The following is a 17,612-nucleotide window of genomic DNA, read 5'->3' on the forward strand; positions in this document are numbered from 1 at the left end:
GTACAATGGCCAGCTGTACATGACGCCCCAGGACTTAGACCATGGTAGACCAAGAACCTAGACGTAAGTACCCTCCTACACTAGTCCCGGCGACATCGGTTTAGCTCTATTTGTTCCTTCATGTCTGACGTTGATGACCATATGCAATTGGTCTGTGCGGCCCGGTTCTTTGACAAATGGACCTCTGATAGAGGAAATAATGATTAATAATCAGTCTTCTTGATTGTGTTACCTCAGCCGTAATCCTCCTCCCCTCCTTGCTTCGTTCTCCTCAGGCCTGAGGGTCGTGACCTCCTACGTGGAACACATGATTCCGGATGGCAGATTTCCAGGCATTCCGATCTCTTGCGACTTCTAAGGCATCATGGACCTTGATGGATAGCGATTTGCTAACCTGGTCGGACCACCGCGTTGGACTGCGGCCCCTTCTCTTTCCTTCCACCGAACCAGTGACCATGAGCTTTTCCAGGTTGACTCCAGTCTTCCTGGCTATGTGTCCGAAGAAATCAAGTACTCTCCGGAGACATGTGGTTGAAAGCCTGGTGGTTACTCCGAGCTCCTTTAGTATTGAGGCATTGGTCTGGTGTTCGGTCCAAGATATTTAAGCCTACCATTTTCCGCCAGCACCACCCAGCCGCCGCCGTAATACACCTGAATAAAAGAATCATATATATTTTCCAGCACGACTAAAGCGGCGGGTGCTTACGACAAAGGAGATAGAACAGCTGAGGGACAGCACGCCCGCCCTGAAGAAGGGTTCCCCACAAATGTTCCGCAGCTTACGGGACCGAGGTAAAACATTTTAACATACATGTTTTAGCTATACATATTTATCAAAGAGAATATGTAGGATATATGGTTACTGTCATATAGTAAATTTTGCAGTCACCAATTTTGTAGTGCCATCTATAGACACACGATTAAAACTAAAAATGAAAGATATATATGGATAAATGAGTTTTTATATTTGTATTTATTATATATGATTTTGAGCCATGTTCTTTCACTGATATGTGTTAAAATTGTTAAATAACAAACGAATTTTTTCTAAAATGCAGGCGCGAATGGTTAAAAAATTTAGACGCGAAGGGTTATCGTTCTATAGAAAATTTGAATTTCGCGCGTTTTTCTACCGACAAGATTTGCTTGACCAACTATAGTTACGAAATTCATTATTAGTAATCTCTGTTTATTTAAATTATTTAATATTTATTCACTTTTCAGGGATTATTTCATACACAGAGTACCTGTTTCTTCTATCTATATTAACAAGTGAGTACTTTTTCTTCTTTAGGTATATTGGACTCTAAGGTTTACACCGAAAGTGGTACGTGTCGCAATTTTTTAATATCTCTGGAAAAGCTGAAAATCCTTGTAGTTAAATTATATATTCGACATATTTCAAATATAGTTTCCCGCCAGTCCGGATAAAATGAGTCCAAGTCGCAGTAAGGTCGAAAGAAGGAACGAGGCCTTTATGTACATAGCTAGCGCCTGGAAAAATTCTCAGCAATCATTCAATTTGAGCATATTATGCACACAAATTAGCAGGCACTTCATTAATTATCTCAATTCCACCCCGCTTTTTACTTTCTTAAGGGATGATTTTCGGGATGAAAACTATCCTATGTCCTTCTCAGGGACTCAACCTATCTCTATGCCAAATTTCATCTAAATCGATTCAGCGGTTTAAGCGTGAAGAGGGAACACACAGAAAGACAGACAGACAGACTTTCGCATTTATAATATTAGTATGGATAAGTGTAAACTATTTATATACTGTATTTTCCAGAGCCAGCGTCGGGGTTCCAGATAGCCTTTAACATGTTTGACACCGACGGCAACCAAAGAGTAGATAAGAATGAGTTTCTAGTCGTGAGTATCTTTCAGAAAATTTTACTAATATTTACCACACTATTATTTATGAACACAGTATCTTATATCTATTATATTTATTAATATTGAAACAGTAAGAAAGAAAGCTTTACATAGGTAAAGGAATATCCTCCTTTGTGAAAAGGAGAGCCCGAACAAAATCCAATTTTTGAAGTTCCGTTTTCGATTTTTACTTTTTTTTGTACCCGCTAGAAGATTCTTATCCCTTACTTAGACAATTTATCAATGTAAATCTTTACTTAAGCTAAACATATTTATATAGGGTATTTGACTATAACTAAAATAAAAAAAATTACACCATGCATGAAAAAGCACCAAAAGATTAATAGAGAAACGTAAACAGCAGTTATTTTTAGACAATTTCTATTTTACGACCCGTATAATACTATAAATAGTAGGTAATTTGATTGTGACGTCACGTGCTAGTGTTTCATATAAATTCCATAGTAGCAAAATCGTTTTGAGAGTTTGAAAAAAGAAACTGATTTGACTGGTAGTCAAATACCCTATAAATTAAGTTTTTGAGGACGACGCAGTCGAGAACTTAATCTCGCATTTAAACAATAGGGTATTTGACTACTAGTCAAATCAATCAATCTTTAAGTAGTATGGCTCCATTGATACTGTCGATGATTTCGCCAACGTCAAAGTGGGATCCACGTGGGATCGAATTAATATTTCTTGATTTTCTTCAGCCAGTGTACGGTAAATAAAATTATGGGCCTCTAGGGCTCTAGCCAGACACGGTTAGAGGTAGAAATACCAAATGCTCTTAGAGCACGACGTTGTTCGGTAGTTATTGTTGTTATTGTCTCGTAAAACCGATAGCTGGATTTTACGAGAAGCACGTGGACTACCGGCCGTTGACTCCAAAATGGTGGTTAAACACGCTTTGAGATTAATTCTCCATTCACTGCACACTACCAAATTATATTACTGTATAATAAAGCTATCGATATTACACTTTAAACAATTTTAATGAGCAACAAACAAAGGAATTAATCACGAGGCTACTATCAAGATGGCGTTCGAACCGGAAGTCCTACTAGTCAAATCAGTTTCTTTTTTCGAACTGTCAAAACGATTTTGCTACTATGGAATATATGAAACACTAGCATGTGACGTCACAATCAAATTACCTACTCTTTATAGTTTTATATGGGGTATAAAATAGAAATTGTGTCTTAATAACTGCTGTCTACGTTTCTCTATTAATCTTCTGGTGCTTTATTTCATGCATGGTGTATAATAATTTATTTTAAATACAGTCAAATACCCTATTGTATAGAACAAAATTAATATATTTAATGGTCAAAATGTTGGGACGCATCGTGGCAGGCATGCAGTGGCTATACTGTTAAATGGATTGCAGACCTCGTAGTAGCACCCATAATCAGAGAGCGAAACTTTGGTGCCGATGACAGACGTATGACGTTAAGTCGCATGTTTATTTATAAAAATGCTTGGTAATTTACACAAAAATAAGTAAACAGAAATTGGTTGTCATTTCCAACAATCTTGTTTGTAACATGACAAAGACAGTTAGTTATGTTTTTCTACGTGGCCAGTACGTATAAAAACTCTCAACTCAAGGTTCAATATCAGTAAACTAAAAAGGCTAATAAGTTGTTATTTCATTAAGTATCTAGATAACAACACACTGTATTTAATCGCACTTAAACTATCGTGAGACATATTTCAAAATATTTATCAGTACGGTTTTTCAAAAGCGACTAAAAATAATAGTGAGTAAAAACCGTACTGATAAATACACTGTATTTAACTTGACGTCATACGTCTGTCATCGGCACCAAAGTTTCGCTCTCTGCCCATAATAAATAGGCACATTCACACAGCAGTTTGTTAATCAATTGTTAAGGCGTCCTGCAAGTCTTTAGTGTTTTCTTAGATGTGAATTGAAATATTTATAATAAAAACTATTTTTAATTGGATAAGTCAGTCTCTGCACAATATAGTTATGTACCTAGTCATTTTATTATACGTTGACTGAAATAGCCTTAACACTTGGTTTACTTTTGTGAAATAAGTAGTGTTACAGGTTGAACCCTTTTGCATAGAATTTTTCCCGTTTTATCCTTTACCCACCTGGCGTTTACGTTTACGTACACTTATTTATATCTATCTGTCTCTAACTTGGGAACGGTATAAGGAATTAATATTCTAAATCCCGGGTTGTGGGAACTTTTGGGAGGTCGAATTTTCTTTCTTCCGGTGTGTGAGATTTTCTACAGTATGAAAATGTGATCGTAGTTTGATTATACAACTGACAATATTTAACTCACTTATTAAGAGTATTTTTCATGGTTTTTAGGGTTCCGTACCCAAAGGGTAAAAACGGGACCCTATTACTAAGACTCCGCTGTCCGTCTGTCCGTCCGTCTGTCCGTCGGTCTGTCACCAGGCTGTATCTCATGAACCGTGATGGCTAGACAGTTGAAATTTTCACACATGATGTATTTCTGTTACCGCTATAACAACAAATACTAAAAACAGAATAATTTAAATATTTAAATGGGGCTCCCATACAACAAACGTGATTTTTTTGCTGTTTTTTTTCCGTAATGGTACGGAACCCTTCGTGCGCGAGTCCGACTCGCACTTGGCCGGTTTTTTAAGTAAGAGGTAGCAACGGGTCCCTATTACTAAATCTAAACCGTCTATCTATTTACTTATCTATCTTACGTTTGGCTATTTTTACAACACCCCTCAACTTTACTCAATAGTCATAATTAGCACAAAAATTATAATCACATTTTAAAAAAAAAATAGGTTTAATTGATATTATTATAAGTAGTTTATGTATATTATAGTTACTTTTAGTATAGTTATTATATGTATTTATTTCTTAGCATGTTCTGTTGCTAAACGTTAGATCCAGAGGTTGCTGGGGGGGTCGTTCAGGGAGCGAAAGAACCTGGACGCCAAAAGCAAGGAGGCTGTGAGTGTTGTGGATGCTTCTGGGGCTGTGCCGCTCGCCGTTTAGCACTTTAATTGTAGGGTGGTAAGGTTTGAAATCCACTGCTGGTGCCGGGGGTAGTTGAGGACAAACGTAAAAATAGTTTAACTGCGCAAGAAAGAAGTTCCATGGCATCTCGCTTCTTCACAGAACGTGCAGAATGTGGAATGAAGTGGAGGTTGTGGTATTTCCTCTGAGCTACGACATGGGGTTCTTTAAGCAGCGGGTTTTCAGGGTTCTCAAGGGTCGGCAACGCTTAAGTGGCTCGTCCGATGTTGCTTATGTCCATGGGCGACGGTAAACGCTTCCCATCAGGCGGCTTGTCTACTCGTTTGCTATCACATGAAAAAAAGTTCCGTTTGACTTCTTCATCGTACATGGCGTAAAGTGGCCGTAAATGCTGTTTAGTTAGATTAAACTATTTTTAGGGTTCGGTTGTCAATATGGCAAAGAGATGGTTGTCTGTCTGGCCGTATGTCACAACCATTTAAGGCCGCTTCCCCACTTGGCGGCGCGGTATCGGTGCAGTACGCAGTATTTCTTCCTGATTGGCGCGCCCGCGACTCCGCGCCAATCAGGAAGAAATACTGCGTACTGCACCGATACCGCGCCGCCAAGTGGGGAAGCGGCCTTACTCGGAAACTATAAGATATTTTAATGAAATTTAAAACGTAGGTGGTTTTCTTAATTATCATGTAGTGTAATTATTTTAACCAAATACACAAAAATCCGGTCGCACCAATGTAATTAGAAGCATAGAATGAAGAAGTGGTGGATATAGTAGCTTATTTCGGCGTGCTTTTCTTTATAGCATCCTTTTGTGCCTATGCAAAAGGCAACCATTTGTATACCAAATTACACTGACACTAATTTCCTGAGTTTTACTGAAAAGTTTAGTATTTTTGTTCAGGGTATAAGTTTGTCCTGCAGTGGACTTTTGGACCGACGGCAATTTCAATTCGATTACTTAGATACAGACATAATTATATATTAGAACCTATAATTAAAGTGCTAAACAATTATGTTTTGTGTTTGAGAAGGTATTTATGATTCGTAAAACGAATATATTTTAACTTAATATACGTAAGATTAAACGTAGAAAATTTAGAAAATGTTTTGGCATAACTTGTAGGTATACTAAGTGTAAATAAATAGCTTAGTAACATTTAAATTTTCTTCACGTAGGTAATGTTTGACAATTGGCATAATATAATAATTTGCGTTTATTGTGAATAACTCAAAGAGCGGCACAGAATACCAAAAAAAAATAACCCATATTTATTTAAAATTCTAAATTGTGACAAAATTGTTTTTTTTTAATCGATAAATTGCTTTGTATATATGTTCATTAATATGTATTTTTATGTATAACTATGTTAGCTGCTTACGTTAGTTGCGTCCAGTGCGCTCAAGGTGGAGGAAAAAACGACCGCAAAGCCTTCGACAGTAAGTCCAAATTGCAATGGCAACATCGATTGGTTCCATGTGACGTCATTTTATTCGTTTCTCTCAAATTCTGTAGTTTTTGCGTTGGCTTATGATTTGTGTGTCTAGTCACTGTGAAATTAGAAAAAAAAAACTAAACACAAAAAGATAAGATTTAGGCTGTGTTACGTAGCGAGGGATGTGTTTCTTGAGACCCAAAAGAAAATTGCCGACTAAAGCTGCGCTGAGCTGAGGATAGGTAAATGAAGTGATTTTATTTGGTTTTTAAAAAACATACATCTCTGGTGTAAACACAGCCTTATAGTTGAAATTAATTTAAATCCTATTTCGATTGCATTATCTTTTTTGCAGTGAATTTTAAAATAAATTAAGTCCGTTTACGTATACAATGAACACACTCAAGAACAATGAAAAAAGGTTACTTTGTAATTTTGTAAGATTATTTCCATACAACCTGGCCCGTTTTCATATTCTCCTCAAAAAGTTTATTACAACTAATTTCAAAAAAAGTATCTACTTTTTGTGGTTAGTAATGTACGTCTGTCAGTGTATGTCCAGGCAGAAAAATTTCACAGTAATCTTGTATGATCTAAATATTGTCATTTTGTATACCTTGATTAAAACTAGGCTCTTCTAGTGTCTAGGTCTTTAATAGCCTGATGGGAACGTCTGTCCCCTCCACGTGTAAATTCTCAATGAGGTTTGAACGTTACTCCTATCTAGTTGAATTTCTTATTTATTCGTTGGTTTACAACTAAAATTCGCCAAGTAAACACATGTACTATAGTTTGAATCTTCTCAAATGATTTTTGAGAGATGAAATTACCTATGAGTAGGTAATGAAATTTCTGCTTAATTTGGTTGTTTGCTGACGAATATTTTTCAGTGTTACCTATGTTTTTATGAATTTTGCGGATGGCATGGAGTTATGTGATCTAATACTAGTTTATCTTATATTTAATAAAACTGATTTACCCCACGTTTAACTTCTTATGTATTGGTGTCAATTCATACATTTACTTAAAGATATATTTTTTTTCTTTTAAGGTTAAATAACTTAAATATGTGCATGGTTAAACAATATAATTAATAAACTACTAATGTCTTATATATTAAGTTTTTCATTAATAAATCGCTCTGCCTTAAGTATATCCTTGTTTTAACTAATTTTATGTCGTTTGTCTTGATAACTTTAATTTTACTTGACTATTAAATTAATAGTGTATTTTTCCCAAATTAAATAAGCTATTGTAATTATTATCTTAATGTCTCATAAACAATGTATTCTCATTTCTCATTTAGAAAACAGTTAATTTAATTGACAGATTCATAAAGAGTAATGTTTTAGTATAAACTCAATGTTTGTGTTGTGATATCGTTCTTGTGCCGTCCAGTGTTGGATTTGTAAAATATCATGACATCTTCCTGTCACTTCTTCATTCATGTGAGCTAAGCTACGATAGATGTAGGAACAGGCGGGTCAATGTGCTAAATTTTTCGTGCTCATCGTCCTTACTTTAGGTACTTGTTTATTCCTGACTTTCCTAACGTACAAACGGTTTGTAGATGGAGAAAATCTTCAGCTTCGCATGGCGCGGCAAGCGCGGGTTGGAGAGCGAAGATGCCGGCGACGCCGACAAGCCGCAGGACTCGTACGTCAACGACGAGCAGGGGCTGCAGCGGCGACACAACGTCGACACGCTGCTGCAGGTCAGTGACACGAGAGTTGAGGACCCAAGATGGCGGCGACGACAAGCCGCACGACGAGTAGGGGCTGCAGCGGCGACACAACGTCGACACGCTGCTGCAGGTCAGTGACACGAGGGTTGGGGAGCCAAGATGGCGGCGACGACAAGCCGCACGACGAGTAGGGGCTGCAGCGGCGACAACGTCGACACGCTGCTGCAGGTCCACTGACACGAGGGTTGGGGAGCCAAGATGGCGGCGACGACAAGCCGCACGACTCGTACGTCAACGACGAGCAGGGGCTGCAGCGGCGGAACAACGTCGACACGTTGCTGCAGGTCAGTGACACGAGGGTTGGGGAGCCAAGATGGCGGCGACGACAAGCCGCACGACTCGTACGTCAACGACGAGCAGGGGCTGCAGCGGCGGAACAACGTTGACACGTTGCTGCAGGTCAGTGACACGAGGGTTGGGGAGCCAAGATGGCGGCGACGACAAGCCGCACGACTCGTACGTCAACGACGAGCAGGGGCTGCAGCGGCGACACAACGTCGACACGGTACGAAGTTACCACAGCTGCCTAAAATAGGTTTGCAGGTGAGTGGCAATGATTAAGTAGGTGAGCCAAGAAAAGGTTACCAAGCACCTGAGCTCGGTTTCGAACCAGCGACTTCATCTTTTGCTGCGGAAGTATTGTTGAGCCTTATATTTTCATTGCTGATATCAAAAAATTATCTTTGGAAGTCGTAATGGACTCTAATTTAAAATTTAGTGCCTTAGGAATCTTAGGATGGTATTCCATCTTTTTTATGTCTTGGTCCAATGTGTATTTGCATCTCACATTTTGCTTAATGAGAGAGTGAGACGCAATACACATTGAACAATCTATACCACCATAGGTGGAATACCACCCTTAGTGAAACTTCGAGAATTTTTGAGAATAAAATTATTGAAATTGTTCCTCAGGTCCATTTCTTCGGCAAAAAGGGCACGAGCGACCTGAAGTTCGACGGCTTCAAGCAGTTCATGGAGAACTTGCAGACGGAAGTGCTGGAGCTCGAGTTCCAAGAGTTCGCCAAAGGTAATCATTATCTAGTCATAATTGTTGCCATATAAAATAAAATGGAATATCCTGGCAAAAGTCCGGACATCGCCCTAATAATCCTGGCAATTTCTGTACGGGCATTTCTTCAAAAATCCGCCCATTAAATTCCTTTTTCCATAACCTTTCGTGGGCCACTAGCCACCTCAATTCGCCATAATACGCTGTAGCTAGTAGTAACCTGCCCTTTGGTCTGCCTGATTCAAAACTTTTAGCTCAGTAGCTTTAAGTGATTAGTTGAGGTTTCTAAAAAACTCACACTCACCAAAGTCTCCCCGCAAACCAGCAATACTGAAAAAGGACCAAAATCCAGCATGTCAGGGGAAATCCTGACGTATGGCCGTTTATCTTTCTTCTTCTTCCTGGTGTTGTCCCGGCACTTTGCCAAGGCTCATGGGGTCCGCTTGGCAACTAATCCCAAGAATTACCGTAAGCACCTGCCAACCCAGAGGGAAAACTAGGCCTTATTGGGATTAGTCCGGTTTCCTCACCATGTTTTCCTTCACCGTAAAGCGACCGGTAAATATTAAATGATATTTCGTACATAACTTCCGAAAAACTCATTGGTACGAGCCGGGATTTGAACCCGCGACCTCCGGATTGAAAGTCGCATGCTCTTACCGCTAGGCCACCAGCGCTTCCAATGGCAGTTTGTATTTATATAGCTTTAATTTTTAGGTCACGAGACAATATCCGAAGTGGACTTCGCTAAGATCCTCCTTCGCTACACTTACCTCGATACAGACGAGTACGACATGTACCTAGACCGTCTCTTGGACCGCATGAAGCTCGAACGAGGCATCACCTTCCCAGAGTTTAAGACCTTCTGCCAGTTCCTGAACAATTTAGATGATTTCACTATTGCTATGAGAATGTATACGCTGGCTGATCATCCTATCTCGAAAGGTGAGCTTTTATTTAAACACGGATGAGTATGATTTGTGTTTAAACCGACTCTTGGACCGCATGAAGCTCGAACGAGGCATCACCTTCCCAGAGTTTAAGACCTTCTGTCAGTTCCTGAACAATTTAGATGATTTCACTATTGCTATGAGAATGTATACGCTGGCTGATCATCCTATCTCGAAAGGTGAGCTTTTATTTAAACACGGATGAGTATGATTTGTCTTTAGACCGTCTATTGGACCGCATGAAGCTCGGACGAGGCATCACCTTCACAGAGTTCAAGACTGTGCCAATTTCTGAACAATTTAGATGATTTCACTATTGCTATGAGGATGTATACGCTGGCTGATCATCCTATCTCGAAAGGAGAGCTTTTATTTAAACACGGATGAGTATGATTTGTGTTTAGACCGTCTATTGGACCGCATGAAGCTCGGACGAGGCATCACCTTCACAGAGTTCAAGACTGTGCCAGTTTCTGAACAATTTAGATGATTTCACTATTGCTATGAGTATGAAGGTGATGTTTAAACATGGAGGAGTACGACTTGTATTTAAACGGTCTTGTAGACTGCATGAAGCCGGAGCGTGGCATCGCCTAGTAATTCAAGACCAGTTCCTCAACAATTTCACCATTAATCGAACTTAAACTATCGTGAGACATATTTCAAAATATTTAGATCAGTACGTAAATAATAGTGAGTGAAACCGTACTGATCTAAATAATTTCACCATTGCTATATGCGAAATATTTGACGGAGCCCCAGATTAAAAAAAATCACTGTGAATCAGATATACCTATAGATAGAAGAGCTGTTTTTTTTTCTTCATATTATTACAACTATTCTCGCGGAGCCCTAACAGAGGCTTTGCGGGAGCACTAGGGGTCCGCGGAGCACACTTTGAGATTGGCTAACTGACTGACTGACTTTGTGACGCTTTGGTGTTAGCTGTCAGCCTGTCACTTGCATCTTGCAAGTTTTTCTACATTCTGTTTCAGACGAGTTCCACCGCGCGGTGAAGATCTGCACGGGCATCTCGCAGTCGGAGCACCTCGTGACCACTGTGTTCGCGATATTCGATGCCGACGGCGATGGCCTGCTCAGTTATAAGGAGTTCATAGCCATTATGAAGGACCGCCTGCACCGAGGATTCAAGGTAACAGATCATCCGGAATCTTTTTCTAGTAGACATGCGCAAAACGCTTCACTGAGTTGAAAAGATTGATTCATATCTGTGAGAACGCATCCATAGTGAATGCAACCTAATATGCGGTCTCTATCTCACCTGACTGTCTCACTCTTATTCGCGTTTTTCTAGCATAGGTTTAGATATAAATGGCCGACTGATTGTAAACGAATTAAATAATAAAGTGCTTGTTAATAAATCGAGTATTTCAAATATCATAATATCTTTCGCTCGCGGAGATGTATATCGCTTATTTCGCTCGGTGGATCTGTAGACTATATTGTTCAATGAGTAGAGAGAGATGTCAATCAATCAGATACACACAGCCATAAGTGCGACCAAGATGGAGAATTACGCGATACGATCCCGCCGTGTTTTCCCGACACCCTCCGAATTCTTCCGAAGCGCTCTGATACCTATTCGCATCGTCTCACTCGCTCGGCCGGCTCATTCGAATCATGAGTAGCAAAGAGCGAGCAAGGAACACTGAGATAGATGAGTTACTGAGCGAGTTAAATCATCAGTGAGTTGAAGAGTGAGTGAGTTCCATCAAAAGATATAGTTCATTTAAATCACTCACTCGTAAACGACATGTATATTTTCTGGCACCTGAACTACTCGCCACAATGAAGGATATATCCTGCTTTAGCGGTAAACCAATCGCTTCGTATTCTTAAGTAACGTAGATGGGCCAAACAGAAAAATGAAACACTATACAGGGTCATTGCGCTAGTTTTCTTCCAGCTCTAGCTTCTAGTTAAACCTACATTGCTGCACAAATTTGGACTTATTGCAATCCTCAATGTCTAAACAATATATCCATGGAGACTGTATAAAGGAGCCAAATCTCTATGTATGAAAAGTGTCCATCAAAAAACAGTAATTAGGCGGCGCCACCATACACCGAAATACTACCAAAAACAACCTACGTAATTTGGTCGGGTTATTTGTTGCCTTATATGGTTCATGTTATACTCATGTCCCAGAGCCTAACTAGCGCCACCGGAGAGATTAGGAACTATTATTTAAAGCTTAACGCGGTCACTTTTACAACAATTCTGCCATAAGAGATTGCGATCCTTTCTATACCATCCATAAATATATCTATACATAAAAATGATATTTTGCAAGTAGCAAATTAAAAATGAAATATATTTTTTGCAAATCCGTCAAGTGGAAGAAAACTAGAGCATGTACGGAAGCTAACGCAATGACCCTACCTATATTTGATTTTCACAATTATAAATGTATGCGTACCGTAGGTATATGTTTTTCGTACCCGAATAAGTAGCCAAAAGGGATATTTTACTTTTCATTTACCATTTACCTACTAAGTACGCAATGAATTTCCTCTCGTAAACCCTTCGGCCGTGGAATAAAGGGAGTGCAGGGTCGGAAAATATCTGCATAACGCAAGTGACATCTTGGGAAATTATAGGTTTCCAAAAGCTACGGTAGCTACCAACGAGGTTTAAAAAAATGGGTTTTATGTGATTGGGAAATTAAAGTCTTGTATTGTTTTTTCCAGTCTTATGCCAAGAACGAGGGCTGGGAGGCCTTCAAAACCTGCGTCAAGCAAGAGATGAAGAGCTCCGTTTAACCGCATAATAGCCAATTTAGCTCAATTCATGCCATATGCCTTTAAATCTCGTAGAATATTCGGTCTAGATCTCAAGTAATAACAACGTAATTATCATAAATTTCGAGTACGAGGTAAATAATATATGGCATACACAACTTAATAACTGTAGAACGGCTTTCCTTCTAAACTTAAAAAAAAAAAAATTAGAATATATCTGAATATTATATAGATATAAACAAAGAAGTAAAATGTTGAAGCAAAAAAAAACCGAAGAAACCGGTTATTTGGTCCGTGTATAACATATTTTTTATTCTTAGTGCTCATTTAGACGTTGCGAGTTTCATACATTGCGGTATTTGATCGGTCGGCTGAATGAGCGCTAACGCGTATGAATTCGCCGCTAGGGGCGCTAGTGTAGATGGTGGTCTTTTCCATAGTTCGAAATGTCAAATGTCACTTGTCACTTCAATGACTGACAGCTGTTCTTTAGTCTTTTGGACCACCATCAACAGAGGCGCCAACTGGTGAGCAAAAAAACGATAGCCCTCATTGGATGTAACCTCAATAGTCCGCAAAATAACTAAACCCGCATGCGAGTTCGTGCGCCGTCTAAATGAGCCCTTAGGGGTTAGGGGTCTAACCCCTTTATAACCCTTGAAGTGGCAGGAATCGCCTGGCGGACAATTAACGTCATTTAAATTTGCAATTTTATTAATTAAAATAAAATCGAAATTCTTTCAACTGAAAAATGACGTATATACTTGAGTTTAGGGAGTTTTTGACACTTCAAAATATTACTAGTAAATTGTTATGAAAGGACGTAAATCGGAGAATACCTAAAGGCATTTTAGATTTCTGTGTATTACTATGTTGTAAATAAATTAAAAATTGGATTATTTTTTCTCAAGGGGTCGTGTATTTATAAATTTTGTAATCGGTTAACAAATAAGTGTTTGTCATTAACAGTGAGATTTGTTTAAGTGATAATTTATTCGTGGTTTTAAATAATTTATACTTGTTTATAATTGTGACTTAAAAATGGAGACTCCGGTTTGCAATGACGTTTTAATCAAATCTCAATATTATGTACTCAACAATAGTACATGTGTATGATACAAGTGTGCTAAGTTGGTCATTACACACGAGGCGATATTGTGCGCGCGAGCTGTAAGCGAGCGCAATAAGAAAGCCTATGTGTGTAATGACCAATGCACACGCGTTTCATACGACGTTTTTCAACACACTTGCGAGAAAAAAAATGAAACTTTCATATTAATCAAATTTTAATAGTTAAAACAGTTAGTATTGTGTGTTGCATCAGTCATACTGCCGGCCGCCCCTCGCCCCGGCCGCGGGCGGCGCGGCGGGCGGGCGCGCCCGTGCCCGCCAGTCCGACCAATTAAAGAAGGCTCCCTTTCCATGCATATTATTAGCAATCAGTTAGCTTCTTAACTCAGTCGGATAATATAATGAAAAACCACGAGTGGAATAATACACTGAAAGAGCACGCGTGTTTAATATCTAGGATTATGAGCCAAAAATCGATGGAATAAAAACGTCGTTTTGAGCAAGTGTGTTGATAAAATATATATGAACCAAGCTATTAAATTGCCATTTGTCGTAGTACCTAAATCATTTGCGACTCTGAAACTTGATATTTCTTTATTTCTTATTAAAATATAACGATTTTTACAGAACATATGGTGCTACTTTCTCGCACTAGTGCGTAAAGAGCACTTTTCGTGCATATGTCGAAAGTTTAAAGGGCCATATGTACTGTAAAACGTTGTACGATACACGTGCGAATAGGCAATTTGCAACTCGTGTCGATTTAAAACACTCCCTGCGGTCGTGTTTTTATTTATCGCCACTCGTTTCGAATTTCCTCTTTTTCGCACTTGTATCGTAAATAACTATTCTGTTACACATACGTTTAGCAAACACACAAATGCAATATGTAAAGTTTCGACAAGCCTTAAAGCCGAAGGAATATTTTAATGCCACAAATATTCGCAAGTCAACCAGTGAACCAGATGCTTTTCGTAAGTTTACCTAAGTATTATGTATATTTCCAAGTTCAAGTCACTTACTAACTTAATATTTTTATGCCTATGACATCATTATTTGTAACTTTACTTCCTAAATAATACTTATTCAATTTGCTACCTATAGTAACTAAGGCCCTGACCAAATAGATGTCGGCCACAGATTATATATACGCTAGATGACGCAAATACCACGATTTGTATTGAAACCAAGCGTGCCGACTTTTTCATACAACATTTACGCATAATATAATTTTAAAATTACTTATCTGTGATAGGAAATATGTTCTTGCCTTTGGGTGCTCGCAATTATTGGGCTGTTGCAGTTAATTATCATGCAACGATGCATTTTTTAAGTTTTCACGGACGTCCGGCTGCAACAACCGGCGGCGTGGACTGTAAAGAGCGACGGTCAACCTCGACGCTTGGTCGGGGTTCGGACACGCGAAGTAGATGCATTTGGGTCTTCTATGGTATATTTATTTTTGTGATGTCGGCACTTTTCTCCAATAGTGAATATATTGTTGGAATAATTCATTCGCTATTTGGATTTTGGTCGCCTACTGTGCTAAATACTACTTCACTTTATATTATGTGATTCGTAAGTTAGCGAAGCAAAGATACAATGGATGATGTAATACGTTAGTTTGAATTGGTAGTTGCAGTTAGTTGTATATTATAATCATAATTGTTGATGTATTATTATTTTTTGTTTGTATGTAAATTCAATGTTGACATGTAAAAGTGCCCTTGTGGTCTACAGTCTGGCAAAAAAGAGTAGAAATTAAAAAGTGGCAACACTGTAGTGCCGTCCCATTCCAATCAATCTAAGAAAAACGGGACGACACTAGTGTTGCCACTTTCTAATTTCTACTCTTTTTTGCCAGATTGTATTTGCTAAATAAATGTTGAAGTTTAAAGTCATACTCTCACTATAATTAGGCAGTGTTTCTCACTTTATTTAGTTTTAAGTTTGTCTCAAAATGTAATTTTAGAAATTAGTCAAAATTGTTATCCTTGCCTTGGCCATGATTGAAATTAATGTTTTTCGGTTTTAGTAAAATTATAAACTTTGTGGCCTACATTTTAGCGAATATTTTTAATAAACAGTTTTTACTAGTCACTCGAATAAGTGTACAAAATAAATAATATTTTATATTGTTAATTTTATATCTTTAGGACTTCAAATAGCACAATTAAATCTTTATTTTGCTTTGTTATATGTATATGTACACTCAGCGAGAAATACTTTGTAGCAACCATAGTCGTCAAATAGTTCGGTACACCATATATTTAGTAAATATGGTGTACCAAACTATTTGGCCACTTTGAATGCTACAGAGTATTTGACGCTGAGTGTACCTAAATAATAATATGCCTTTCAAAGGGCTAAATTATTAATTTAATAGCAAAAATATTTTAAGAACTTTTTCTAAATTCAAAACAATTTTAGCGGTTATCACACTGGATGCAATACGCGCGTCGCGAGCGGGAGGTCGATATAAAACGCGCATAGCATTGTCTCGTTCAAACATCGGGAAAGACGTGCGAATCGCATCCAGTGTGATGACCACCATAGTTGAGACTTTTGATCATACTTTATAGTTATTATAAAATCGGTCTGAGGAAAAGCGAAACATGGTGAAATATTTAAGCCAATATTAGCATTAGCAAGTCTCAGTACAAATACGGTTATCATACTAAAGTATCTTTTCCTTAGATGGACGGAGAAATATTATGTAGAATCGAGGACATTCCCGGTGAACCATCTTAAGGGCAAAAATCGTTTAAACGTCTTGCAGGCGGTCAGGCGATATCATAAGTGATGACCAATAGCATGGCACTTAAAACTGTGGGTGTTGAGAAAATGGTTAGGTAAAGTTTATTGGCGTCCATTGTCTTTGTGACGGCCGGCATTTGCAAACTAACATAAGGAATCCAAAATGCGTCCTAATTGGTAAACTATGGGGAGGCGAAGCTTAGCCTAAACAACTAATAAACTGTCCTATACCTGTTGTTTGTCTCATTACCCTTTTCATTATTATCATAAATAATTCTAAATGCATCGTAATTGGTTATGTCTATAAGAGGCGGAGTTTTGCTCGCTCGTGAGGTAAAAAAATTCTGAAGTGGTTCACTGGGAATGTTCCCGACTTTACTTCACAAATTTAAGAAACAGCAGCGTGTAAGGTGATTTTGGTTTATTATAGCCTTACAGGTCATTCTAGTGTCGAGCTAGTCTAAGAACTTTTGCTATTAGCCCTTTATAAGGCATAAGGGTGTCATCCAAAATTGAACCCTCTCTTTGAAATAAAGTTCAAAATCAGGTGGGAAATATATCCCCCCGCCTTTTTTAGGACAAGTATTTCCAGTGGGGGGACACTCCTTTCGGGCTTTCTCGGCTCCGTTCGGCTCAGCATTGCTCCGAGCAATTATTAGGGTTGACACAATGCGACGTCCCTTTGCGTGCACGTCCACAGATAACGGCTTGAATTTTGACAACCCTAAATAGCAGAAAGGGATAGTGCCATACATTAGAAAGGGACAGCGTGATTCGTCCCTGAATCGAGTCAAACTTCGGTTTTGTAGGAAGTGTCCTTTCTGTAGCAATGTTTGAGCAATGCTGAGCCGAACGAAGCCGAGTTTGCCCGAAAGGAGGAGTGTCTCCCCACTGCTTCAGTTGAAATGTGTCGTTTCGCTGCTGTATCTTTCTTGCAGGATTTGTTTTGTTTTTGTACTTAAACTCTTTAAATAAATTATTGAAAATTGATGTTTTTTTATTTA

At 38.6% G+C, this 17,612-nt stretch overlaps 1 protein-coding gene across 2 annotated transcripts in view; it reads left to right on the forward strand.

Annotated features, from left to right (window-relative positions):
- Positions 1-17,596, forward strand: part of LOC134749744 (calcium uptake protein 3, mitochondrial) — a 108,870-nt gene extending 91,274 nt beyond the window's left edge. The window contains exons 3-11 of one of the 2 annotated variants that reach the window (XM_063684807.1): positions 682-792; positions 1,225-1,272; positions 1,793-1,875; positions 4,790-4,855; positions 7,886-8,029; positions 8,972-9,086; positions 9,786-10,013; positions 11,014-11,171; positions 12,730-17,596. In XM_063684807.1, the coding sequence (XP_063540877.1) occupies positions 682-792; positions 1,225-1,272; positions 1,793-1,875; positions 4,790-4,855; positions 7,886-8,029; positions 8,972-9,086; positions 9,786-10,013; positions 11,014-11,171; positions 12,730-12,801 (1,025 nt within the window). In that variant the 3' untranslated portion in view covers positions 12,802-17,596. The remainder of the gene's footprint in view (positions 1-681; positions 793-1,224; positions 1,273-1,792; positions 1,876-4,789; positions 4,856-7,885; positions 8,030-8,971; positions 9,087-9,785; positions 10,014-11,013; positions 11,172-12,729) is intronic. The other variant, XM_063684852.1, reaches the window with a different exon arrangement.
- Positions 17,597-17,612: the final 16 nt, after the last annotated feature.

The sequence above is a fragment of the Cydia strobilella genome, chromosome 1, assembly GCF_947568885.1.
Source record: "Cydia strobilella chromosome 1, ilCydStro3.1, whole genome shotgun sequence".
Lineage (NCBI taxonomy): Eukaryota > Metazoa > Arthropoda > Insecta > Lepidoptera > Tortricidae > Cydia > Cydia strobilella.